This window comes from Rhinoraja longicauda, chromosome 24 (genome assembly GCF_053455715.1).
Source record: "Rhinoraja longicauda isolate Sanriku21f chromosome 24, sRhiLon1.1, whole genome shotgun sequence".
NCBI lineage: Eukaryota > Metazoa > Chordata > Chondrichthyes > Rajiformes > Arhynchobatidae > Rhinoraja > Rhinoraja longicauda.
In genome coordinates, this window is record NC_135976.1 from 8,816,757 (window position 1) to 8,844,394 (window position 27,638).

General features: G+C 40.4%; 1 protein-coding gene across 12 annotated transcripts in view; it reads left to right on the forward strand.

Moving 5' to 3' along the window:
* Nucleotides 1–27,638, forward strand: part of LOC144605409 (ankyrin repeat and SAM domain-containing protein 1A-like) — a 212,225-nt gene that overhangs the window by 129,510 nt on the left and 55,077 nt on the right. For 9 of the 12 annotated variants that reach the window (XM_078420614.1, XM_078420618.1, XM_078420617.1 and 6 more), the window contains 2 exons: nucleotides 17,412–17,484; nucleotides 22,453–22,559. In XM_078420614.1, the coding sequence (XP_078276740.1) occupies nucleotides 17,412–17,484; nucleotides 22,453–22,559 (180 nt within the window). Of the gene's footprint in view, nucleotides 1–16,530; nucleotides 16,554–17,411; nucleotides 17,485–22,452; nucleotides 22,560–27,638 lie in introns of all 12 variants that reach the window. The other 3 variants (XM_078420622.1, XM_078420624.1, XM_078420623.1) reach the window with 2 other exon arrangements.

Consider the following 27,638-nt stretch of genomic DNA (forward strand, 5'->3'; position numbering starts at 1 on the left):
ATTTAAGCACTTGTCTAAGTTTGAATCTAAACCTATCAATGTCGACTGAAGTAGAACCAATATATTGACACTTACTGATCAATTAATTGCTAAAGATAAACAGTAACCCTGTTGTATTTTATTTGCCATTTTACCAGCACTTAATTATATATTTTTAGAATATTATCTGTCAAGATAGCCTCTATATTAGGAAATGTTATACATTGGGTCTCAAACATGAAATACTAACTCTGTTTCTCTTTCCACAAATGTTGCTTAATCTGAACTTTGCGAGCATTTTCTGTTTTCATTTCAGATTCCTAACTTCTGCCTTTTTTGATTTTAAAGCCATGAATTATTGTTTCTGTGGATGTCACATTTTAGTTAGAAAAAAAAAAGAGAAACAAAGCAGTTGATAACACGGTAATAAAAAAAACGAAGAGATATCAGCTAATAGCTACACAGTATCTATTGGTTGTAAAGTATTACTTAATGTATTTGAGGTGTGGTAGATCCATATCAAAAGGTCTTACAGCAAGCAGCAGAAAAAACATCGGAGTCATTTAGTATGACCAGTAGGTCTGGTTGACTGATTATCTGCACTCTAGCTGGGAATTATATGTTGTCTCACTATACGCAGTCGTGCTATTCCCAGTCAAGATGAAGATACTCACATAATGCCGTCAACTTTGCTGTAAATGACTATAAGATTGATTTAATCCAAAAAACTAGTACACAATTATATTCAATATGTAAATCAATCATTACAATTTTCTGGAAAAATTGTACTTTGATGATATGAATTTGCCATATATTTTGGAATTATAGTTTTCTTGTGCCCCTCTTAAATTTTAATTTGATTTTGTTCATGAGGTTCAAAGGTTCTATAATGTACTACTTTTCATGTTTCTGTAATGTTTAATTTTGAATATAAATAAGTTTCACCAGTTGTGGATCTTTGTGACAGGGGTTATGCTGGTTTGTAATGCAAAATAATCAGTTATTTTGATATTGGATTTAATTCTTAGGCAAATAGTTTTCTTATGTCTGCATTTGACAGATATCTCAGTAGCATTTATAATAGGTTAGAAACAGTTTTCTGCTCTGCTCCTAACTGAGAAAAATTATCCTGTGCTGTGAATAATTTGGGACCGGGATTAATTTTTTCCCAATTGTGGACGAAGAAATTGATATGCAAGAGATCATTTTCTTCTACGTAGTTTCAAGAATTTTAAACCTTGGAGGCAGGTAGCCTGGGCAGAGACCATTTGGCCCTTTGTATCTGTGATGGCCCTTTGCTTAATCAATCCAGGCATTCTATGTTGCATTCTTCACGGGTACGACTGTTTCCTGTTTCAAAGATTTTCCCTTTTAAGGATGAAATGATGTTACCCTCATTCTTCTGTAAGTTTTGTTCCCAACTCTGCCTATTTTAAATCAACAGTGCTTCATCTTTGCATTCCGAATCAAAGAAAGAACTACTACATTTATATATCATGCTTTACAAATTTATGATTTCACAAAATTGTTTGCAACGACTAAATTTTAAACTAAAATAAAGATGTTGGTTGATGTTGCACCAGCTGTTGGAAATAAAAAGGTCCATAGATGGTAGAAGGCCAGCGTACTTTTGTACTTCAGCCGCCTTGCATTAAAATCAAAGCTTCCTGTCCCGTAACTTGGTGCTTCAACAGAGGCACACATTTACCTCTTCATTTGGTATCTTTCATCACTTAAATAGGATTCTGCTTTCCTGTTCCATCGACCAATATGTTTATCTGTCCGTCAAGGCCTCCTGGATCTCCTGGTTGCTAATCATTTTAACTTCCCTTCCCATTCCCACACTGACCTTTCAGTCCTGGGCCTCCTCCATTACCAAAGTGAGGCCACTTGCAAACTGGAGGAAGAGCACTTCATTTTCAGCTTGGGTAGCTTACAGCCCTATGGTGTGAACATTGAATTCTCTACTTTTAGGTAACCTCAAACTAACTCCTTCCAGTCTGTATTCCAGTCCAACAGTACTGTATGATCATGAACCATGGGTTCAGAAATTGTGACCAAGTCCTTTGCAATGTTTTGGAGACACAAGAACACAGATGCACCAAACTGCTGGAAAAAAATCGGCAGGCCAGGCAGCATCTGTTGAGGTAAATGTACAGACTACATTTTGAGTTGGGACCCTTTTTCAGATTGATGGAGTAGAGGGGAGACAGCTGGCAGAAAGAGATGAGTGGGAGGGGTGGGGCAAGAAGAGTTAGCAAGCGAAAGGTGAATCCAGGTGAGAGGGGTTTGATTGGCAGATGTGCCAGAGTGGGAAGAGAAGAGTGGAGATCGCAATCGTGGCTGGACAGGAAGGTAAAAGGGTGCAACTGGTGGAAGCAGATGAGGAAGGAATGTGGAGCAGTGAAAATGTAGAACCAAAGATACGGGTGGTTGGTAGAAGGGAGTGGGGTGGTATGGGAGTATAGAAGACCTGGAGTAGGGAGGGATGGGTAATGATTGGATAGAGAAATGAACTAGGTGAAAGGGGTATGCGAGCATGAGAAGGATACTGGGTAGGTAGAAAGGCTAGGTGGGGTTGGTTTGCCTGAAGACCTGAAGTTGGCAAATTCAATATTCATGCAGAGGGGTTGTATGCTACCTCAGCTGAATATGAGGTGCTCTTCTTCCAGTTTGTGTGTTGCTCACTGTGGTAGTAGAGGAGGCCGAGGTGAGACAGATCAGCATGGGAAGGGGAATTAAAATGGCTAGAAATCAGGAACTCCTGCTAGCCCTGGCCAACAGGATGCAAATGTCCGGCAAAGCAGTCACCAAATCCATGCTTGTTCTTGCTGATATAGAGGAGACCACAGTGAAAACACCAAATGCAATAGAGCGTGGCGGCAAGACAAAGCATAGATCAAGTAATGGCTTCAGCATGAACATTGATTTGTAAATTTCAGGTAATTCCCACCCCTAACCCCCCCCCATTCACCACTTCCCAGCCCATTCACCTCTTTCCACTGCCCTGCCCCTGTCCCTGTCAACCAGTTCCTTTCCCCTCCATCTGCTCATCTCCCACCTCTCCCTAATCCAGGTCCCCTATTTTTCTTCTCTCCCCCCTCCCACCTCCTCCCTGTTCCCTTCTATACACCATATCTCCCTCTGGTTCTACATTTCACTCTCCACGTTCCTTCATTTCCAACCTGTTGTCTTCGTTGTTTGATTACAATCTGCACTCTTCTGTCAACCCACCTGACTCGTCTGCCAATGAACCCTTCTTTATCTGGATCTACCTGTCAGTTTCTAACTTTTGCCACTCCTTCCACTTGCCTGTTCCTATTAGCTATCACCCCTCTAATGATCCCTCTACATCAGTCTGAAGAAGGGTCCCAATCCAAAAGCCCCCTGTCCATTTTCCTCAATGTAAACTGCCTAATCTGCTCTGTTCTTCCTGCAGTTTTATCCTTTGTCTTACTTTGGCTTGGTAGTCATATTCCAAGGACTTATCTACTTTGTGTTTATCTATTTTCGTAGGACAACTTTCAGCTTTGCTCATTAGTGACCACCTTCTCATGCAGAAGGTTGCAATGCTGAATTTGAGGTCAGAATTTAGGCTGGCATATCCCAGTATAGCATTAAAATGTTATGTTTTGCTGACAAAGTTGTCTTTCAGCTTCAAGGTTAAATGTTAGACCCTGCTGGATGCGAGTTATCCCGTGTCATGATTTTCAAAATAGAAGGGATGCTCTCTCTCCCTGTGACCTGCATGGCATTTGAACTTATACTCACATAACGTGGGAGTCCAAATGCATTTGCATTTTTGTGTCTGTTTCTGGGAGTTCTAGTTTTATAACACCAAATGTGGAAATTATCAATATTTAAATTGGCAGCTGTATATCTCTGCAAAACATATGCTCTGGTAAACAAAATTAATTCAACAAAGTAATTTAGGTGTCCTGGAGACATGAAGATTTATTTTTATACATATTTTTATTTCAACTCTTCATTGTATTATTTGTAGTATTTCCTTTTCCAGAATACCTTTATCTTACCCCTTCATTATTTAAAAAAACTGCAAAGAAGATTTGTTTGATAATTCTTCCATACCTTCATTCGCAACAGATGGGTATTTTCAATTCTGATTGGGCTCCCTGCTTTGACTTTATTTTCCCTTTGAATGCTCAAGAACTACTTTTTAAGTTACATTTTTCAATACCTTCTATATTTCGTTTCATTCTTTTGGATTCCTCCTCTTTGTCCATTGCTGCTTTTATTTTTGTCAGAAGTAAATTTGGTCTTGCATTTTTCATGTTTTAGTCTAGTTATAATCGTTCTATTGATCCTCAAAACTTGCATGGTTCATCCTCATTCCTGTAGAAGTGCACAATCATTTTCTGCTGATATGAGGTTTCCCATGGCTTATCAATATCTCGGAGGCTAGTTCTTTCATCTGCCAGATTTTAACCCGCTAGTTATGCCTCTCCAGGTCATATATTTTTATTTCTTTTTCATCCAATTCTCTAATATGTAGAGTTGATTTTGGCCAAGATGCTTGGCTCCATTAGTTAAATATATGGGCTCACTTCGTTTATGTAAAAGAAAAAGTTTATTTTTCTCCCAAATTTGTGGTGCCCGCTTCTGTACTTAATCCCCATGGTGAGTTTAGTTTAGAGATACAGCGCGGAAACAGGCCCTTCGGCCCACCGGGTCCGCACTGACCAGTGATCCCCATGCATTTTTTTTTCTTCATATTTTCATATTTCAGATACAGCGCGGAAACAGGCCTTTTCGGCCCACCAAGTCCGCGCCGCCCAGTGATCCCCGCACATTAACACTATCCTACACCCACTAGGGACAATTTTTACATTTACCCAGTCAATTAACCTACAAACCTGTACGTCTTTGGAGTGTGGGAGGAAACCGAAGATCTCGGAGAAAACCCACGCAGGTCACGGGGAGAACATACAAACTCCTTACAGTACAGCACCCGTAGCCAGGATCGAACCTGAGTCTCCGGCGCTGCATTCGCTGTAAAGCAGCAACTCTACCGCTGCGCCACCGTGCCGCCGTGTGTCAGTTTTACTTTCTTAACATGATGAATTTCACTAACTCAGAACTTGGACTTTAAATGTATCTTGAAAGAATGTTTTTACTCTGTGGGTTTCAGTTGAAAAATTATGATGGGAACTTTGTGTCCATATTCAAGATTGTACTTTCCAACTATGATTTGTTAATTTGTTATAAATCACACTTCCATCATTTCCCATGCTTTGCTCATTTTGCAGTTTAGTTCATAGTTTAAAGATACTATTTCTATTCATGTATTTTACACGACAGATGGTTATGTTTCTCAATTTCATGCAGTGTAAATCTTTCAAGTAAAAATGTTTTATTTGCATGATGTTCATAACCAACTATGTTCTAGCCCAGTTCCAATGGTCAAGTAAAAGCCGACCCATAATTTAATATTCATCACTCCCCCTTTTGAAGCTCCATAAAGCACATAATGGAATATCTTAAGCCAATAAAATCTGGATATGGGTATTTCTGTAAAAAAGGGTGCTAACCTGTAACATGGGTGGCCAAATTTGAAAGTTTATTAAATTGTAACAAAATACCACAGCATTAAAAAATGATCCTTTTGAGCTAATTTGCGATCCAAAACGACAAAAATTTGACCAAAAATTAATACTTTCAAAATTAAAAAAAAACAAGAATTAAAATTATTTATAATTTTTTAATATACATATATGAGAAAGAATATTGTAAACTTTCATCGAATTCGATGTTAATTTACTCAATCAGAATTTGGCTTATATAAGAGTTATTTAATTGCAAAATTAATGTAATCTTTCTGGTATAAATGAGCCTTAGCATTTGATGAAATCCTGCTTGCAAAATGTCTCAAAAAAAGGCACGAAAATACAGGGACAGATCTGATATTTTTCTTTGGAAAAACGGATTTATTTATTTCTGCCTCATCTCATTAATTTGGCTATACACCATGATATGTACTACTTAAATTACAGGATATGAAACAATGGGAATATTACATTAAAAAAACAGGAACGTTGGAGACCTTCATTTTCACTACTGAGTGCTGTATTTACGGAAACACCCATATGTAAATTCCAATGGAATGCTTTCATATTAATAATGACAGAGGCTACATAACCCATACAATACAATACAATACAATATATCTTTATTGTCATTGTACCCAGGGGTACAACGAATCTATCTGTGTCCCAAACGTGAATTCCATCAGTCCTATTCCCTCACATTACTTCACCATAGCCCAGCAACATTTCCCCTTTGTATCCCCTTCGATCTTTTACCATCTGCCTGCAACAAAGAATAATTGACAGTCACCAATTAACCTGCCAGCATAACCTTGGGATGGTGGAATGTGGAGCACTCGAGGGAAACCCACATGGTCACAGGAAGAACATATAAACTCCAAACAGACAGCGCCCAAAGTTGCTAGAGCTGCAAGGATGTGGCACTACTAGCATATCATTCAGATGTGGGGAGAAAACCTGAGTAACTGACAGAAACCAGAAACCCATATGGATTGCTTGCAAACTCTACACAGACAGCATTCTGCATTAGGATTGAACACAGTTTCCTGTAGCTGTGAGGCAACAGCTCCAACTGCTGCAACATTATTCCGAATAAACTCTCAACACGTTGACATGGTTGAGTTGGTATCTTATCTGAAAAGGAATTATCTTTGGTGAGAAGTGGCTCCTGATATATGAAAAGTGATGCAGGACTTTGATTGGTGGACAATTAAGTTGTGCAGTGGAAGAAAGTTGGCGAATGACCTTGATTTCCAGGTATTTAGTGTGGAAATACAAATCTTTTCATGTTTCTGTGGAAAGAAAATAATGACTTGGAGTACGGCCTGTGAAAGTGCACATTCGCAATTGTCAACTTTGTACTTCAAATTGATGACTTGTAGTTGTGAATCTTTTGTTCTGGAAGTGAATGTAGTGAAGATTTACAGGTGACCCCTGTGTTATGGCCATTTGGGTAATGGCCATTTGCCCTTCCAAAATTTTTCAAATAATTGCCCCACATTTGAGACCCAGAATAAAATTAGCTCCCAGAATTTATGTTTAAAAAAAAGTAATTAAATGGATTGTTTTTCTTTTTAATTCTCATTCAATTCACATGTACAGATGGCACGTCTCTTGAAAGGCCTTAAATCGACAAATCCCCAGGGACTGTCACTTGAAAGAGGCAAAAGAGGAGATTGCAGGGGCTTAACGGTCTTTGCATCATCTTCTGCCACAGGCAATATCCCGGAAGACTGGAGAGTTGCCAAACATTGATTTTTTCATAAAAAGTGAGGTAGAGCTAATCCAGGAAATTTCAGGTCGGTGAGTCTCATGTCAGTGGTAGGGGAGCTGTTGGAGGGATTCTTCCGGATAGTATTTACCCATATTTGGAAGAAAATTAAGGACAGTCAGCATGGCTTTGTTGTGGCAAGTCATGTCTTACGAACTTAAGTAGGTTTTTTGGGGATGTGAGAAAGTTGACTGATATGGGTAAGACAGTGGGAGCTGTCTCCAGGGTTATTAATAAGACATTTGATAAAGTCCCTCATGGCAGACTGAACCAGAAGATAAGATGTATGGGGACAACAGTGACTTGATCGTTTGGATTCGGAATTATCTTACTCATAGAAGGCAGAGGGTAACGATGGAAGTGTTTTATTCTGTTTGGAGGTCTGTGACCCGTGGTGTTCTGCAGGGATCTGTGCTGGAACCTCTGCTGTTTCTGATATATATATAATATATATATATATATATACACACACACACACACACACACACGCAACTGACTTGGCAAAAATATAGGTGGGTTGGTCAGTAAGTGTGCAGATGGCATCCAAATTGGTGAAGTTGGGACTGTGAAGAAGGCTTTCAAATGATATATGTAAGAAGGAACTGCAGATGCTGATTTAAACCGAAGATAGACGTAAAAAGCTGGAGTAACTCAGCGGGACAGGCAGCTTCTCTGGAGAGAAGGAAGTAGTTACGGGTCGAGAACCTTCTTCAGACTGGTTAGGAATAAGGGAAACAAGGGATATAGACGGTGATGTGGAGAGATAAAGAACAATGGGTGAAAGATATGCCAAAATGTAACGATGATAAAGGAAACAAGCCATTGTAAGCTGTTTATAAGGTAAAAATGAGAAGCTAGTGCGACTTGGGTGGGGGAGGGATAGAGAGAGGGGGAATGCCAGGGCTACCTGAAATGAGAGAAATCAATATTCATACCACTGGGCTGTAAGCTGCCCAAGTGAAATATGAGATGCTATTCCTCCAATTTGCATTTAGCCTCACTCTGGCAAAGGAGGAGACCAAGGACAGAAAAGTTTGTGGAGGAATGGGAAGGAGAATTAAAGTGTCCACCAACCAGGAGATCAGGTTCGTTCATGCGGGCTGAGCGAAGGTGTTCCGCGAAACGATCGCCTTGTCTGCGTTTGGTCTCACCGATGTTTTAGAGTCCACGTCTTGAACAATGGATTTTCGAGACGAGGTTGGAGGAGGTGCAAGTGAACCTCTGCCTAACCTGAAAGGACTGTTAGGGTCCCTGGACTGAGTCGAGGGCGGAGGTATAGCGACAGGTGTTGCATCTTCTGTGGTTGCAGAAGGTACCTAGGGAGGGGGTGGTTTGGGTGGAAAGGGATGAGTTAACCAGGGAGTTGCGGAGGGAACGGTCTCTGCAGAAGGCGAAAAGGGGTGAAGATGGGAAAATGTGGCCAGTGGTGGGATCCTGTTGGAGATGGCGGAAATTTTGGAGGATCATGTGTTGTATGCTACGTCTGGTGGGGTGGAAGGTAAGGACTAGAGGGACTCTGTCTCTGTTGCAACTTGGGGGAGGGGGAGCAAAGGCACAGCTGCGGGGTACTGAGGACACACGAGTGAGGGCCTCATCTACGATGGGAGTTGGGAACCCCCGTTCCCTAAAGAATGAGGATATCTTGGATGTTCTGGTATGGAACACTTCATCTTGGGCGCAGATGCAGTGTAGACGGAGGAATTGGGAGTAGAGGATAGAGTCTTTGCAGGAAGCAGGGTGTGACGAAGTGTAATCTAGATAGTTGTGGGAGTCAGTGGGGTTTGGGGAGAAGGCAGGAACGGGGTACTGATTGTGAATGATCACATTGAATGGCGGTGCTGGCTCGATGGGCCGAATGGCCTACTCCTGCACCTATTGTCTAATGTCTATAATCAACGTCAGTCAATAATCTATTTCTTGTGATGGAGGCTGTTGAGATCAAGAAAGGGGAGGAAGGTGTCGGAGAAGGTCCAAGTAAATTTGAGTGCAGGATGAAAATTGGTGGTAAAGTGGATGAAGTCCATGAGTTCTGCATTGGTGCAGGAGGTAGCATCGATGCAGTCATCAATGTAACGGAGATAGAGTTTGGGGATAGGGCCAGTGTACACCTGGAACAGGGATTGATCAACGTACCAAACAAAGAGGCAAGCATAGCTGGGGCCCATGCAGGTGCCCATAGCTACGCCTTGGACTTGGAGGAAGTGGGAGGAGTCAAAGGAGAAGTTGTTGAAGGTGAGGACCAGCACCACTAGGTGGAGTAGAATGTTAGTCGCAGGAAATTGGATGGTTTTGCGGTCGAAGAAGAAAAGGAGGGCTTTAAGGCCTTCCTGGTGGGGGATGGAGGTGTAGAGTGAGTGAACGGGCTGTGCGTGGCTGGGAACCGATAAGGTTGGAGGCTGTGGAAGGCATACAGCTGGAAGTGATGAAATCAGTAATGGTGTTTGAGATTATGGCCTGGTGCTTATCTGTGGGATTATGGTCCAAGGATATGTAGGAGGAGGTGTCAGAGTTGTCGCCTGACCTCAGCCCAGTAGAGGTCAGCGCGCCAGACTACCACGGCACCTACCTTGTCGGCGGGTTTGATTATAATGTCAGGGTTGCTGCAGAGTGAGCAGAGGGCTGTACGTTCAGAGGGGTGGGGTTGGAGTAGGTAAGGGGAGTTGAAAAGTTGAGACGGTTGAAATGATATAGCAAGATATAGAGTGGGGCTCACCAGTATTCTCTCAAGATAACCCCATCCAGCTTAAGATGTAGAGCAATATTCCAACAAGTGAGGTTGAGCAGCCAGTCAAGGGATACAATCTTGCTTGGACCAGTCTACACTGAGATTGGGTCTGAAGTTGACCCTTTGGCTTGGGTTACAGCTTGCATATTTTTATGTATCAAGCATGGAATGATAACGAATTTCTGAGGACATACAATTTTAAGAGTTTTTCCATCATCTCACTCAGTTGATAAAGTGGACGTTATGGGCTTGGTGGTGCTGTCCACATTTTACTTGGATGTGTCAAGTAATAAACGTCACATCATTATGTACCAAATTGTTTGGAATTCTTATTTTATGTTCGGTGAGGTGGCAATTAAGGAGGATACCTGGTAGACAGTGAGGAAAACTTTCTGTAACCACTATGATTGGACCTGCCTCCTTTCTTGAATATGACCAGCACCTCTTTTCAATCCTTAGCTCTATTATAATCATTTTCTGCATTGGTAGAATGAATCAAGGGAGCACACTACCCATATCAAAATAATTTGTAGTGCATGTTCATGAATGACATATCCCTGAGCCTATTCTCAAAACTGATTATTTCTTTACACAACAATGATTATTGCATAAATATGTGATTTTTAATTTACTGCCTGAATTTTAAACCAGCATCAAAGCCCAGTTTTCTTAATATTTTTCAAATAAAGTCTCAGCAGGAGTAGGCCATTCAACCCCTCAAGCTTGCACCATAATTCAATATGGCTGATCTGCTTATGGCCTCCTAGTCTCTTCTGTGCCAGTTCTCCAAAGCGTTCTCTTCCCAATGTTTCAAATATACACCGATCAGCCAAAACATTATGACCTCTGACAGGTGAAGTGAATAACATTGGTTATCTTGCTACAATGGCACCAGCCAAGGGGTGGGATAAATTAGGCAGCAAGTGAACAACCAGTTCTTGAAGTTGATGTGTTGGATGCAGGATAAATGGGGAGGAGTAAAGACCTGAGCGACTTTGACAAGGGCCAAATTATTATGGCCAGGGTCAGAGCATTTCTAAAACGGCAAGGCTTTCAGGGTGCTCCCGGTCAGCCGTGGTGAGTACCTACCGACAGTGGTCCGAGGAGGGACAAAGCACAAACCGGCGACAGGGTGTTGGGCGCTCAAAACTCATCGATGAGCGAGGGCAACGAAGGCTATCCCAACACAGGTCTACTGTGGCACAAGTCACAGAAAATTTTAATGGTGGTCACGGGAGGAATGTGTCACAATACACAGTATGTCACACCCTGCTGCATATGGGGCTGCACATGGAGGACCAACAGCATATTAGGCAGGTGGTCATAATGTTTTGGCTCATCAGGTCATATGTCTCCGGTGCCTTAAAATAGCCTCAGTGATCAAGCCACCATAATATGTCGGTATATTCTTCCCTAAGTAAGGTGACTTAATCTGTCCACAGGACTCCAGATATGGCCTCACCAGTAGCCTGTACAATTGTACCAATACTTTCCTATTTCTTCATTTAAACCCTCTTGCAATAACGACCAGTGCCATTTGCCATCTTAATCATTTACTGCAATGTCTTGCTAACATTTTGTGATTCATCTGCAAAAATACCTAGATCCTTATGTGCTTCGCTCATCTGCCATCTTTCTCCATTTAAATAATAGTCTGCCTTATATTCCTCTTTGGAAGTGTTTGACCTCAAACTTGCCCACTTTCCCACATTGAGCCCCAGTTTTTACTTAACCTGCCTTTATGCTATTGCAGAGTCCAAATATCCCCTTTGCAACATGCCCTCCCATTGGCAAACATGAATACCGTGCATTCTGTTCCCCTCCTCCAAGTCTTTAATCTGAATTGTAAATAATGGTTCCAGATCTCCAGCCAGAATAATACCCTTCCATCATTATGCTGTGTTCTATCGGTGAGCCAATTTTGAATCCAAACTACCAAGTCACCATCGAGCCCATGCATCTTAATCTTCTAGATCAGCCTGCAACGAGGAACCTGGTCAAATGCCTCCGTAAAGACACCATCCACTCAATCCTGATCAATCATCTTTGTCACCTTCTCAAAGAAATTCAATCAAGTTTCTAAGACATGACATGCCCTGCAAAAAGCTGTGCTGACTGTCCCTAACTAGTCCATTCTCTTCCAAGTGCAAGTAAATCCTGTGGCTATGAATTCTCTCCATTAGCTTCCTACTTATGATGTGAGGCTCACTGGCCTATAATTTCCTGGATTATCCCTATTTCCTTTCTTAAAATAGCAATATTAACTACTCTCCGGTCCTCCATGATCTCGCCTGTGGCTATATAGGATACCCAGAGAGTTGTGAATTTGTGGAATCACCCAGAGAGTTGTGAATCTGTGGAATTCTCTGCCTCAGAAGGCAGTGGAGTATGCATTCAAAAGAGAGTTCGATGGAGCTCTTAGGGCTAATGGAATCAAGGGATATGGGGAGAAGGCAGGAACGGGGTACTGATTGTGGATGATCAGCCATGATCACGTTGAATGGCGGTGCTGGCTCGAAGGGCCGAATGGCCTACTCCTGCACCTATTGCCTATGAATCTATGTAGAATCTTCATCAAGGCCCCAGCAATCTACCCACTTGCCTCTCTCAATAACCTAGGATAGATCCTATCAGGTTCTGGGGACATCCACCTTAATTTTGTTTGAGAAATATACCACCACCACTTTCTTTACCTCAAAATACCCTACATACTAGTAAACCCCAAACTGATCTCACAATCCTTCTTGGTGAATACTGATGCAAAGTACTCACTTAGGACCTCGCATACATCCTCTGACTCTAAGCATACATTCAATTAATTCTTGAATGGTCTTACAATCTCCATAATTATCTCTTGTTTTTGAGGGATGTACAAAAATCATCAGCATTCTCTTTAATCCTCCTTACCAGGTTCCTTCTGGTCCTCCCAATTCCCTTAAGTTTCCACTTGAGTTTTTTTTTGCTTTCTTTATATTCCTCAATGGCTTGTCTGATTTCATCTTGCTAAACCTTCCAAATGCTTCATTTTTCTTTTTGACCGAAGTTATAACCTCTCTCTGAAAACTTTAGAGATGCAAAGCAGAAACAGGCCCTTCGGCCCACCGAGTCCACGACCAGTGATCACCCCATACGCTAGCACTATCCCATACACTAGCGACTATTTACCATTTTACCAAAGCCAATGAACCTATAAACCTGTACATCTTTGAAGTGCGAGTGGAAACCGGAGAACTGGGTGAAATCCCACGCGGGCACGGAGAACGTACAAACCTCTTACAGACAGCACCCGTAATCAGGATCAAACCTGGATCTCTGGGGCAATAAGACAGCATCTCTACCGCTGCGACTCTGTGCCGCCCAATCTCATTATCCAATATTTCCTTGACTTGCTCTCCTTGTCCCCGTTTCTTACTGGAACATGTCAATTCCCCAGTGTTAAATGTGGACTTAGTGAATAACAATTGCTCTTATTTTACTGTCCCTAACTCCTGCCTCATAGTCTTGTAATTTACCCAACCCCAATCTAGTACTTTTGCCTAAGATCCAAAGTCATGATTACTGTTCTTACATGCTCTCCCACTGAAACACCAGTCACCCCCCAGCCTTGTTTCACACTATAACGTACATTATTGTCTCAATTATTTTAAATGGTCACACAAAACAGACAGAATCTGTCTTCTAATTAACTCTCAGAATCCACTCTGTTGCAAAAACGTGACACAAGAAATGCTAAAAGTGTAGATGGATGCACCACTGAATCCTTGCAGGTTAGATGCTCACAAAATGAGATTATATTGTGTTCCATGACTATAGACATCTCTTGAAGAGATTTAATTAATTACACTTCAAGCTTATTGCATGGTTTATAATACCGCATAATTTATTGGTTGTTGTTTTCAAACATAGACATTTGCATCTAATTCTGTGTGCTGCAATGCTAGAAGATTGCCGAAAGTAGTTTGGTAGATTTGTCGCAAGGATGGGTAACTTCAGTTCAGAGCTATGTGAAATAATTCAACAATACAATTGACTGAACTGTTTTGCAGTCAGAACATTATCTCAAAGTAGAAGCAGCAGTAAGGCTGCACCATCTTTCCGGTTTGCTTCCAACGTTCAAAAAGATCATACTGATCCTGTATCTTAACCACTTCATTGCCCAATCCACTTCACTATCTGATTTATTTAAGATCCATAAGTCCATTGATCTTAGTCTTTATGATACTCTGGTCTCTGGGTTAGAGAATTTGTAGAATTTTTTTTTAGTTCCTCAAAAAATAAACTTTTCATTTGGTCCTAATAGGTTAAAAGGCTTCCTTTCATTGTATTGTGACTTGAAAACTAATAGGTGATTTGTACCTCTGTTGGTTCTTCTTTGTTTCAAATGTTGATTGGTTTTAATGGCAAACGACAGATCACCTTATTTTAAGTTATCATCATCTCATCAAATGACGAGGACCCCTAAACTCTGCAGGAAAATAGCTTTTCTTTGGGTGGCATGCAGCGCAGAGTAGGTTTGAGACTGCAGTCTGCATTTAAAGGAAGACATGCAAGAGACCATATGAGAAAGTAACTATTGCCATTATATTGATGTTACATGTGGTGCATGTGGTTTCTGGATAAGCAATCAGGACTCATTCTACCAAAGAACACGGCAGATTTTACCATGATAACATGATCTGTTTTTGATCCATATTAAATTAACGGTATCATATCATATCATATCATATATATACAGCCGGAAACAGGCCTTTTCGGCCCTCCAAGTCCGTGCCGCCCAGTGATCCCCGCACATTAACACTATCCTACACCCACTAGGGACAATTTTTACATTTACCCAGCCAATTAACCTACATACCTGTACGTCTTTGGAATGTGGGAGGAAACCGAAGATCTCGGAGAAAACATCGGTATGATCTCGGTATGTAAACAAGTTGTAATTTGCCTCTGATTAGTTGCAGTTTTCTCATGCATTGTCACATTTCCAGCTTTTAACGAGTGCCAGACATGTGGGTTATTAAAGTAATTTGAATAATTTAAACTCTGAATTTGATCAAAGTTTTTTTTCTGCACAAAAGAAATTCCACAGCAATTTGAAATGCCACAGCAATTTCAGTATAAAATTTGTTCACAGATTTTGCATAATTATGAATGAAGACTGAACTTCCTCTAGGTCTTTTACGGCCCATATGTAGCATCTGTGAGTATTCTTTTAATTTTCTTCCAATTCTTATGCCATGTCCCTTTCACCACCTCAGGATCAAAGATGACTGGTCCTGTTGGTCCAGGTCTGAAGAAGGGTCTCGACCCGAAATGTCACCCATTCCTTCTCTCCTGAGATGCTGCCTGACCTACTGAGTTACTCCAGCATTTTGTGAATAAATACCTTTGATTTGTACCAGCATCTGCAGTTATTTTCTTATAGGTCCTGTTGGTCCAGTTGATAAGCCCCAAATCGGACCCATAGGCACGTACAAATGGGACAGGAAGTACTTGATGGGATGGAGGAGTAATTAGTTTGAGTTGTGAAGTACCCTTCTGCAGTTGTGCTGTTATATCGGTGTGATGCGTGAACTTGATGTTCTCGGTTGAACATCTAGAATGCTGTTTCTCCATTTTGAATGATCATGGGCCACAGATCCCCAGAAGTCAGTGGAGATGTAGCATATTTTCAGGCAAGCTTTGAGAACATTTTTGAATCTTTTCCTCCTCTTCTGGTGATCTCTTTAACTGACAGAACTTGAAATAAAGTGTCTGTCAGGTCATGTGAAGGGCATGGTCTGCCCGACAAAGTTTGAGTGTAATTTAAGGTTTCAATGCAGGAGACATTGGTAATAAGAGGATACTGACATTAGTTTGCTTCTCCTTTGTGTGTTTGTCAGATTTTGCAGATGAACCTTGTTACTAACTCTCCTGTGTTTTGAGGTCCCAGCTGTGGGTAGACCAAATCCCAACACATCTTGGAGTCAGGGATCACTGCTGCTTGTTTGCCCCCGAGCTTTGATCCAGGTTTGAAGTCATGACCTTCAAATACTCATCAGCACACCAGCACAGCATTTGGCAAACAGAGGAATTGTCCATAACTGCTCCTGGCTGCTTTCCATTTTCTAATAATATTTCAGCTGGTTTATGGTTGAGTGTTTGCTATTTAACACAGACAGAAGGTTGTACTTCTTTTCTATTCATTCCAATAATAAAGTCAGTTATTTTCAGTTAGCGTTTGGCCATTGATAACACATAATAGCACAGCAATCATCTTATTGGTAAATGTGTTTGAATTTTTACCTTGATCTTTCCCAAACAACTTTAATTTCTAATATTTGTTTACACAGAAGGGGTGGGAAGGGGGGAGGGGGGAGGAATTATGGTAATCAATGGTAACAACACTTGATTTGCTTACAAAAAATCATTAATGGTAATCATTTTGGTACTGCTCCTAATCTTTTATAGTCATTTTTATTGTTCCCCTTTTTCCCTGCACCCTCACCATGAAGCCAGATAGTGGATTGATTTTCTGGTGAGAGCACAAGGTTTCATAAATTTTAATACCATTTTTGTAATTGCCCGTATTTTGCTTCATGTCAGCATTCTTGCTTATGTTTTTTTTTTTTCTTCGCTGTCAATACGACTAAAATTAATAGAAAATTATTTATAAATGTAAGCTGTCATATTTAGGAAAGTGTTGCAGTTCTCAGTTGCTAATGCATGTTAAACATCAAATTGAAAAGTATCCTCCTTTAGATAGCTGATTTTCTGAGATCTACATTGTGCCAATGTCCTTTGCACACATACTTGGATTTGTTAACTCATCTTTGGATTCAGCAGCTTAATATTATTTGACCTTGCATAGAGAGCATTTGTATTGTGTGTTGCAGCTTATTTGTGCATCTGCAGAACATGTATTTGATGTATGAGTATTCATTCAAGGTTAAATTTGTAATTTGACATGTCCGTGGTTCCTGTTTCCCATGCATTTATTTAATCTTCCACAGCGGAAACCACCACTTCCATTGCCTAATGCTCGCAGAACTAAATCTTTGTACAGTGTAAGATTTTTGTTGTTGTGTAGAATGGATTCTAGAATGGTGTGAGGAACTCTGGATCTTTATGTAGTCTGGGAAACTATTAATGCTAATCAATACTTGCTTCTGGATTGGTCTGCTTCTTTCTCCTTTTTATCAGTGGACATGCATGTTTACGTTTTATTTTACAAAAGGTGGCCTGTCGCAACATATCCTGTAAAACTGAACTGGGCTTTAGTGTTTGAATTGCTTAAATTGGCTTGTGCTTGCTGATATGGTGTTCGAATGCAAGTATTAGGATAAAAGATATGCCGAAACAATCATCATCCAAGATGCTTGTTTCTATTTTACAGATTGAAAAAATAATGAATTCCATTGGAGCAGGAATTGACAGTGACTTCAGAAAAGAATGGCACAATACTTCAGGTAATTAGTGTTCATTCCATGGTAGCAATTTTATTGAATTAAGGTATTCATATTATACTGTTTGTGTTAAATGTTGAATTGAATTGAATTACATACGTGTAGGTAAGCAAATAATAATTATGCCATGAGAATAAAAAAGAACATTCACAAGAGTAGTTTAGGGGAGTTTATCCCTGCACGCCACAAAGATGTCTTTGCAGTATGTTACATTGAACCGAGAACAGTACAATCAGTGCAGCCTGAAGAAGGGTCCTGACCCCAAATATCCATCCCCTTCACAGATGCTGCCTGTTGTTGAGTTTTTCTAGCACTTAATTTTTTTCCTCATAGAATAGTACAGTGTAGGAACAAGCACTTCAGTCCACAATGTCTGTGCTGAACATGATGCCAAGTTAAACTAATCTCCTCTGCCTGTACATGATCCATATCCCTCTATTACCCGCATATGCATATGCCTATCTAAAAGATCCAAAATGTCACTATCATATCTGCCGCCACCACCACCCCTGGCAACGCGTTCCAGGCATCCACCACTCTGTGTCAAAGCAAAACTTGCACGCGCATCTTTTTTAAACTTTCCCACTTTCACTTTAAAGCTATGCCATTTAGTCATAGAGTCACAGAGTGATACAGCGTGGAAACTAGCCCTTCGACCTAAATTGCCCACACCGGCCAACATGTCCCAGCTACACTCGTTCCACCTGCCTGCGTTTGGTCCATCTCCCTCCAAACCTGTCCTATCCATGTACCTATCTAACTATTTCTTAAATGTTGCTTTTGACTCAGCCACAACTACCTCCTCTGTCAGCTTGTTCCATACATCCACCACCCTTTGTGTGATAAGGTTACTCCTTGGATTCCTATTAAATCTTTTCACCTTAAACCTATACCCTCTGGTCCTCGATTCACCTAGTCTAGGCAAGAAACTCTGGGCATCTACCCGATCTATTCCGCTCATAATTTTATACATCTCTATAAGATCACCCCTCATCCTCCTCCTCCTGCGCTCCATTTCCCAGCCTACTCAACCTCTCCCTATAGCTCATACCTTCTAGTCCTGGCAACATCCTGGCAAGTCCTGGTAAATCTCTGTACTCTTTCCAGGTTGATAACATCTTTCCTATAACATGGTGCCCAGAACTGAACACAATATTTTAAATGCGGCCTCACCAAAGTCTTGTACAACTACAACATGACCTCCCAACTTCTATACTCATTACTGTAACTGATGAAGGCCAATGTGCCAAAAGTCTTTTTGACCACCCTATCTACCTGCGACTCGACCTTCAAGGAACTAGGCACCTGCACTCCTAGATCCATCTGCTCCACATCACTCCTCAGAGCCTTACCATTCACTGTGTAGGTCCTGCCCATGTTAGATTTCCCAAAATGCAACACCTCACATTTCTCTGTATTAAATTCCATCAACCATTCCTCAGCCCACCTGGCCAATCGATCAACATCCTGCTGCAAATTTTCACAACAATCTTCACTATCTGCAAAACCACCCACATTTGCATCATCAGCAAACTTTTAATTTGTGCATGTATGTTAAACTTGGGGAAGACTTTTAAAATTGAAATAGACCAAAGAGAAGTTAGGAAAAATAAATAGATTGGTATTTCAACACGTTCCAAGAAAATATTCAATGCAGATCACAAAATGCTGGAGTAACTCAGCGGGACAGGCAGCATCTCAGGAGAGAAGGAATGGGTGACGTTTCGGGCAAGACCCTTCTTCAGACATAGACCCGAAACGTCACCCGTTCCTTCTCTCCAGAGATGTTTCCTGTCCTGCTGAGTTACTCCAGCATTTTGTGATCTACCTTCGATTTTAAACTAGCATCTGCGGTTCTTTCCTAAATATTCAATGCATTTGCATATGCCTTTTTGCAATTTATCTGTGGACTTAAACTGAAATAAATTTAACTCAATCCACTGAACATAAAGGAAATTCAGTTTAGAATTACATTTCGAAATATGAGACTGGAAAAATAATAGCAAAGTAATTTTGAAAGGCTGGAAAGTAAAAAAATCATAAAACCAGGAATAAAACGAACGGCATCCATTTGTGGCTTTTCATTGGCCTGAAAAACATTGTTATGTGGGGTATACTTGGAGGGTCAATAGGGAAGTGTCTCTTCCACTTCCACCCTCAGCTGCAAGTCTTGCATATCATCTCTGGGAATAGAGTAATGCGATATTTTGTAAATGTTAATTGGATTGCAGTTGACTAAAGTTTGAAGTAGTTTACCAAGTGTAACTTCAGTTGGAACATGATGTTTACTGTGCGTGCAGGAATGTGCAGATGATATAAAACTGGATGCGTATTATACTCTGTCAAATACCATTATATAATATTTTCTGGGAGGAAGGAATTATGAATTTATCCAGACTTTTATCAGGCATTTTGCAAAGTTTCTGCATGTTGACACTTAGAAATTATTTGGCAGAGTAAAAAGGGCATTAAGGGTACACTACAGAGACCATCTTTGTTAATGGCTAACTGCTGCAACATTCAGTATTGGGCAACACTAAATGCTTATTTTACCCTGTGTTCTGTGGAATGCTAAATAGATAATATGTCTGTAACTGAGCCAGGGCCTGTTTTTTGAAGGCAGGCTTAAAGGAGAGTACTGGTGGTACGAGGCCCAAATGTAGCTTTTCTTGTTGTGGGGGTAGAGGTGGCATTGTCAGTGCAGGGGATAGTATGAGGTGGTGCTGGCTGGAGATTGAAGCTTAATTATGAGAAACAAAATTGCTGGGAATACTCTGCAGGCCAAGCAGCACCGATGGAAACGAAAACAGGGGTCCGAGACCCTTTGTCAAATGTGTCTGCCAGTTCTCACGGCAATGCAATTAATTGTTTATGATTAAGATGAACATAATGTCATTGGCATAAGGATGTTTTATGCCTGGTGAGTCTGTTTGAATCTCCAGATTGATTTACTTGAGCTGATATGGTAATAAATGTGTCCTGCTTTAAAATTAAGCAATATTTGGACATGTTGCCCTGAAGAAAAATTGACACTTGACAGGACACTTGACAGAACATTTTGCAATGATATGTTAAAAACTTGAACATGCGGTACAATTTAATGTTCTCAGCCTAGCATATTTTCATTGCTTCAGAGCTTAAGCATTAATATAATTAATTTTATTTCCACATTAGATCTTGCAGTGTCATATCTATTTTGAAATAGGCCAATTAAATTTACTTTGGAGGTACTGCATTTTACATAAAGTAACCAATTGCATACTCTATTCAGGGAATTTGGAGAAAATATAAATAATGTTTAAACCTTGTGTAGCGAATAAGTTGCATTTTAAATGCATGGAATATCTGAATCTTGTCAGGATTCTATTTGCAGTAAACCGAACTATAGATCAGACTTGTAGAATAAAGATTAACCCTGTGATTTCTGAAGTAAAAATTAGTAGTAATTCATCAGTAAAAAATTGTATGAAAGCAAGATGTCTAAAATCAGCAATTCCCAGAAACAAATTTGATACTTTTACTGGCAGGTGTTGTATTGCAAATTTTATGAAGGGTTGGAGTTTTGTCTGAGTAAAAGGATGTGATTTTCAAACTGAACTTCCGTCTCAGCCTGGTTGCACCATGAAATACATGATGCCTCCTGTGGAGAGAGAAAAAATAGAATCGGCATCCCCACCGATCATTCATATATTACTTTATAACAATTGCTGGAGAGCATCATCAAAATCCTGCCATCCATAGAGATCCATGCACCTGGAAATGAGAAGATTTTTCCAAAAAATGACAGGCCAAATAAATGTGCACATTCTGAAAATCAAAATGTTCACTTTATTATCCCCACAGTCTATGGCCTCCCCCTCTTATTTCTTTGTCTCCTTTACTTGGCTTCTTCCTCTTGCCACCACCTTTTTTTTCTTCATCCTTTACTTTAATTCCTTTTAAGAATTTAACTCATTTTAATCTCTGACCGATTGAACGAATATATCAACATTTAACAGTAGCTTATCAAAGAATAACCTTTCAACACAGTTTGATCTCCAAATTTGTATTCCCGAGTTATTGTGGTTCCCTTTGCAGAAGCAGTCATGCACCAATCTAATCAATTGGGTGAGAATATCATTCAATTGATTGTAGGGCAGGGTTTAGAAGGCAATATTTCAGAAAAATAAGATTACAGTTTTCATTTTATGAAACAAGCTCTTTTGCTTTTTGCTGATGCCTACACAGGGCACTCCCTGCTATTTAATATCGATAGCTGGAATGCATGCTCATTACTGCAGTATTTTATTTCCATGCCTTCCAAAGTTGTCTAATTTCTCCGACTGTCAGTGGCAAGCTGCTCACGATATTGAATGGCAGATAGTGTATTGTAATCGGTGTTTTGTGTGAGGAGCTCGGAGGGGGAGGGGAGAAGAGAGTGAGGCAATGAGATAATAGTGTCGAGGGATCAAACGAGGAGCTCAGCTGGCAAACAGTGAACATTGCTGCAGCACCAGGAGCTGATCATTAGTACGACTTTGAGGCTCAGATCCCAGCTGTATTATTAACAACATCAGACTGGAGGCAGCGTGCAGCCGTTTGACCTGACGTGAATGCAGAAGCAGCAGCCTCTTCATGCTGCATGCCACATTTTTCATTCAAACAAGTTAACTAATGGCGATACGACAAAGTCTGTGGTATTTGAAAATTACTCTGCATGATCATCAATGTAGATTTTTTTTTAAAATAATGCAAAGACCGACAAATACATATGCCTGAAGTCTACTTAGGAACTCTGCAGGGTTTAATAGCACTCTGGATTTTGTGAAACTGCAGGAGGAGCTGAACAGGGATATTTTGGCTGGATCAGTTGCCCAGGGACATCGCAGGAAACCATGATGTGGCAGTGTCATATCTCCTCATCGGAGTGCCATTGTTATCGCCTCAATGGTTTTTCCTTGCTGAAGCGTTTGCCAATCAATCTCTCAACAGGTTCACGGATATTGGAGCAGAGTGTTGGGCAATGGCTTGAGTCCATTGGAATGCCACAGTATGAAAGCAAGCTGGTGCTGAATGGGTTTGATGATGTACGCTTCATGGTGAGTACAAATACCTCTGACCTAGTCAGTTTTAGCCATTTTTACTCTATTCAATTTAGGCTTGGGGTAATTATTCCTGCCAAATATTAAATCGATAGCCTCGAGATAAAAGCATCCAAGAGATATTGAAGGTAGTTCTTCAACTTCAGAATCCTATTGCTTAAAGTACAGTAATATATATGCACCATAGTGTGGGAAAAAAAGCTAAATATAAAAACTATGACTGTATCTGTGTCTTCATGACATAGTAGTAGGGGGAAAAAACGTGTAGCCCTTATCTTTTGCTGCCCTTTCTAACTAGTTATGATATACTGATTCCAGAAGAAATAGTTTAAAATGAACTGTTTGTGGTAACCGGCTTTATTAACTAGGTGGACAAGTTTGCTTTTTTCCATGTTAAGCCATTAGAAGATGTGATTTGTCAAAGATTCACCCCCATTACTCTGCTAATTGTACTTCTGTTTCTTCCTTTCCAGTGTAGAATAATAAATGCTGTAGGCAAATAAAACATTAATTGTATGAAGTATGATGTTCAGGCATTTTTAGAAGATTTAAAGTGTGAACAGTACTTGAAATATGAGCATTTAAAGGTTAGATGAGAATACGAGGAGTCAGTGATGAAAATATGCAAATTAACACATATGAATGTGACTGATTTTTAAAAAACAGTAATGTCTCCATGATATCAGTTCTGAATCAGTTCTAAATTGCATGGGATCTTGGAAATTGCCTCAAGTCTTGGACTTTTATTTGTGAACTAGCAAAGTGATTCTCTCCTAATAAGCATTTAAATTGTGGGAGATCAGTGCTTGAAACCCACATTCCACGATTGACAGCTGTTATATCTTTTTATTAATGATCAGCACTAACTTTACTTGAAGATAGACACAAAGAGCTGGAATAACTCAGCGGGTCAGACAGCATCTCTGCAGAAAAGGAATTGGTGACGTTTTACTTTACTTGGATTAGTATTCTATTGTTTTTCATTCGATGCACAGTTGTGAAGGAACTGATCTCACTTTCAAATAATTGCAGTAGCATTGTTATTTGTGAATAAGGATATTCTGTCAGGATGTTATTCTTGAGTGAGGTAATACACATACTTGTCTCGTTTTTGAATTTTCATTCCAAAGATAAGGTGACAGCTAAATCAGAATATCCTTTCTATCATTCAAATACCCATTTTGAAAAAGGTACTTGTAAAAAATGAAACAGTAAGGAAGTGGCGAGGCATCTATCAGGTGTGAAGTTCTGCCTGAATCTTTATTACAGGCAGTGATTGCTTTACTGTTGACAGTAATGGATAACTTCATTTGAGCTCATGGTGGTTTGTGCACAAACTTCATGCTGTAAACTCGGATCCAAGCTTAAAGCCAACAGTGAAATCAGATTGGAATATTATCAAGTACAAGTTTGACTTTTGCCTTTATTGGAAATGAAGCTGCAGTAATCCTTGCAGCAACACAGATTCATTTTTCAAGCTTTAGAATTATTAATTAACATTTAACATAGCTTTCATTGGGATGCAGCCATACTTATAATATTCTCAAGGCAGTTTCATGAGTAAAGGTTTACTGAGTATTGTAGTTGCAATTGTGCAGCAAAGTTCTTAATCTTGCAGGGCAGAGAAAACCAACGCTATGTTCCTCTTCCTTGGGTAAACTTGCAGATATTTTGTCATTTTATTGACTCAAAGGAAGGAGCAGGTTTAAATATAGTAAATCATAGATTTTAATTAAATTCATTATTCTTGTAGTGCAAACCTTAGGGACTGTAACATCTAGTCCTACTAATCAATTTATGTTATTAAATCTGGTGCTTCCTCTATCTTAGAAATTGAATGGAATCAATGTTATCATTAGTATTGGGTATTTCTGCAAGTCTAGTGGAACTTGGTTTTTCTTTATCCAGTAACCAAATGGGCTTTGTAATGTAAGGTAAAATATATTTTTTCATCTGGTAAATTTGGCACATCGGCCTTCATCAGTCAGAGTTTTGAGTTCAGAAGTTGGGAGGACATGTTGCAGTTATACAAGACGTCGGTGAGACCACATTTAGAGTATTGTGTTCAATTCTGGGCACCATGTTGTAGGAAAGATGTTGTCAAGCTGGATAGGCTACAGAGAAGATTTATGAGGATGTTGCCAGGACTCGAGGGTCTGAGCTACAGGGAGAGGTTGAGTAGGCTGGGATTCTATTCCTTGGAGCGCAGGAAGATGAGGGGTGATCTTAAAGAGGTGTAAAAAATCATGCAAGGAATAGATCGGGTAGATGCACAGAGTCTATTGCGCAGGGTAGGGGAATCGAGGACCAGAGCTCATAGGTTTAAGGTGAAGGGGAAAAGATTTAATAGGAGTAACTGAGGGGTAACTTTTTCACACAAAGGGTGGTGGGTGTATGGAAGGAGCTACCACAGGAGGTAGTTGAGACAGGGACTATCCCAACATTTAAGAAACAGTTAGACAGGTGCAAAGATAGGGCAGGTTTAGAGGGATATGGGCCAAATGCAGGCAGGTGGGACTGGTGCAGCTGGGACATGTTGGCCAGTGTGGACAAGTTGGGCCGAATGGCCTGTTTGCATGCTATATCAATCTATGACTCTAAGATCTAGCAGGAATCTGGTTCTGCGTGGTATCAATGATACTCTTTTCCAATAGTTTTGTGCACCCCATTTAGTCACAGGGAACTAAAATGTTGCTGCTGCTTTTCTTGAATTGTAAATAAGAACTTGTTTTGCTTCCAAGTGTTTGATTTACATCACTTGATTTACATTAATACTTTCTTCCTCTCCTGACTATATTTGTTTTGTGCAGTGGCAGGCTCTCAAAATTTTTCACAAGTTTACAAATCAGCTAATTTGCAGTCAAGAAAGCAAAGTGAGTTTTGGAATGCACACCCTGTGGAAATGAAAGAGTACAATTTTCAAGAGATAACCTAATTTCTATGTCTCCTTAGTATCATGGAGGGACTATCTATTTTGATAAAAATATATAAAATATGTAGAAAATATGTCCAAGTGCTTGATTAGAGCAACTCAAATGATACCACGGATTTAATCCTTGGAAAAAGAATAAGAGTTCTGAAATTTGGAATGTGTACAGTAGAGTAGAGAAGAGAAAATTCAAGGTTTCAAAGGTCTTTTATTGTCACGTGTACCAATTAAGGTACAGTGATATGCGAATTACCAAACAGCCACACTAAAAAAAAAAGCAACAAGACACACAACTACAAAAAAATCAACATAAACATCCACCACAGCGGCTTCCCTACATTCCCCACTGTGATGGAAGACAATAATGTCCAATGTTCTTCCTCTTTATTCTCCCGCGGTCGGGACAGTCGAATCATCTTTCGGGGCAATTGAAGCTGTCGAAGCTCCCGCGTCAGGCGATTGAAGCTCCCACGTCGGGGCGGTCGAAGCTCCTGCAGCTTGGAGCTTCCAAAGTCTGTCTCATAACCAGAGACCGCGAGCTCCATGATGTTAAAGTCCGCAGGCTCCTGCGGTTGGAGCTCAGAGGTCGATCCCTGGCAAAGGGATCGTGAGCTCCATGCTGTCAATTTATGCAGGTTCCCACGGTCGGAGCACCCGAAGTCTGTTTCCAGCATAGACCGCCAACTTCTCGATGTTAGGTCGCAGTGCGGACGGAGATGCGATACGGGAAAAAAAATCGCATCTCCGTCGAGGTAAGAGATTAAAAAAAGTTTCCCCATCCCCCCCTCACCCCCCACATAATACAAGCAAAAGAACACTAAAAACATACATTTAACACATACTATTAAAATAACAAAGAAGGAAGGGACAGACAGACTGTTGGCGAGGCAGCCATTGCTCAGGGTGATCATCTTCAACTAATTGAGATCCTAATCTGTGTATACAAGAATGATTTTATGTTAAAATGGACAAAGCTTCCAGCAAAGAAGGTATCCTAAACTTTGAGAATTTAGAAATCTGTGAAATTAGTTATCAAAAGAGGCTTAATGTATTGTCAAATGGCAAAGCATTGGGAGAATAATTTCATGCTCATATTCTATTGGTTGTTTTTTTATGAAGTCGTTGCCAACTATCTCGACTACACTTCTTCCCACCATGCTTCCCGCAAAGACTCTATCCCCTACTCCCAATTCCTCCGTCTAGGCCGCATCTGCACCCAAGATGAGGTGTTCCATGCTGGAACATCCGAGGTGTCCTCATTCTTTAGGGAACAGCCAGTTTTGCACACCGCACAGTTCCATGAACAAAATCGAGTAAGGGCAATGTAATCTGTTCTATGACTTTAGTTGAGGGATAAATAATAGCTCGGAAACTGAGAAATACTCCTCAGATTTGTTCTTTCGGGTCTTGGTCATCTGCTGGAGAAAATGTGGGGCTTTGGTTTAATTCTTCACAAAAGTTAATACCTTCAACTTCAGCTTTGTCCTCAATACTGCACTGAAGTATGGGTTTAAATTCTTTTGTCTCTGGAATGTAATTCATAGGTGTTATTTACCACTACATTATAGCTAGCATTATAGTTCAACTGCATCTGCATTTCTTGTCTTTGGTTATCCTACCTTATGTTCATGATCTCTCATCTCCACCACTCTCCGACTTCCAAAATTCTCCCTCTCTAGATCCACTTGCTCGTGTTCCCAGCCACATACTAGTCTCCAACTTTGGATGTGTCCGTGTTCCACCTCCCTCTTTAATAGCTGGGCTCAAAGAGCACACTTGGCTCTATTCCCCATTGTGTTCCGGAGGTACACTTGGTCTCATTCTAGTTGGCGCACTGGACCTGGTTACTACATACATGGTCAGTTCACATACGGGAAGAGGAGGAAATGTCAGGGAATCTGAGTTAACAAAGGGGCACACATCTGATTGCAGTAACTGGAGAGATGCCTCTCTTTTTGTCTGTCACAAAGAAAGGTCAACACTAGGGTTTTACTCCACTGTCCCCTCCTCGCCTACCCAACACTGCAGTGCAGATTCCTTCTGTCTCATGCAAATTGAGCATAATATTCAGCAAAGACAGAGTGATGTTGACAATTCTCAGAGAAATGCAGGGAAGAATATTGATCCATAACATGGTTTTTTGCCCT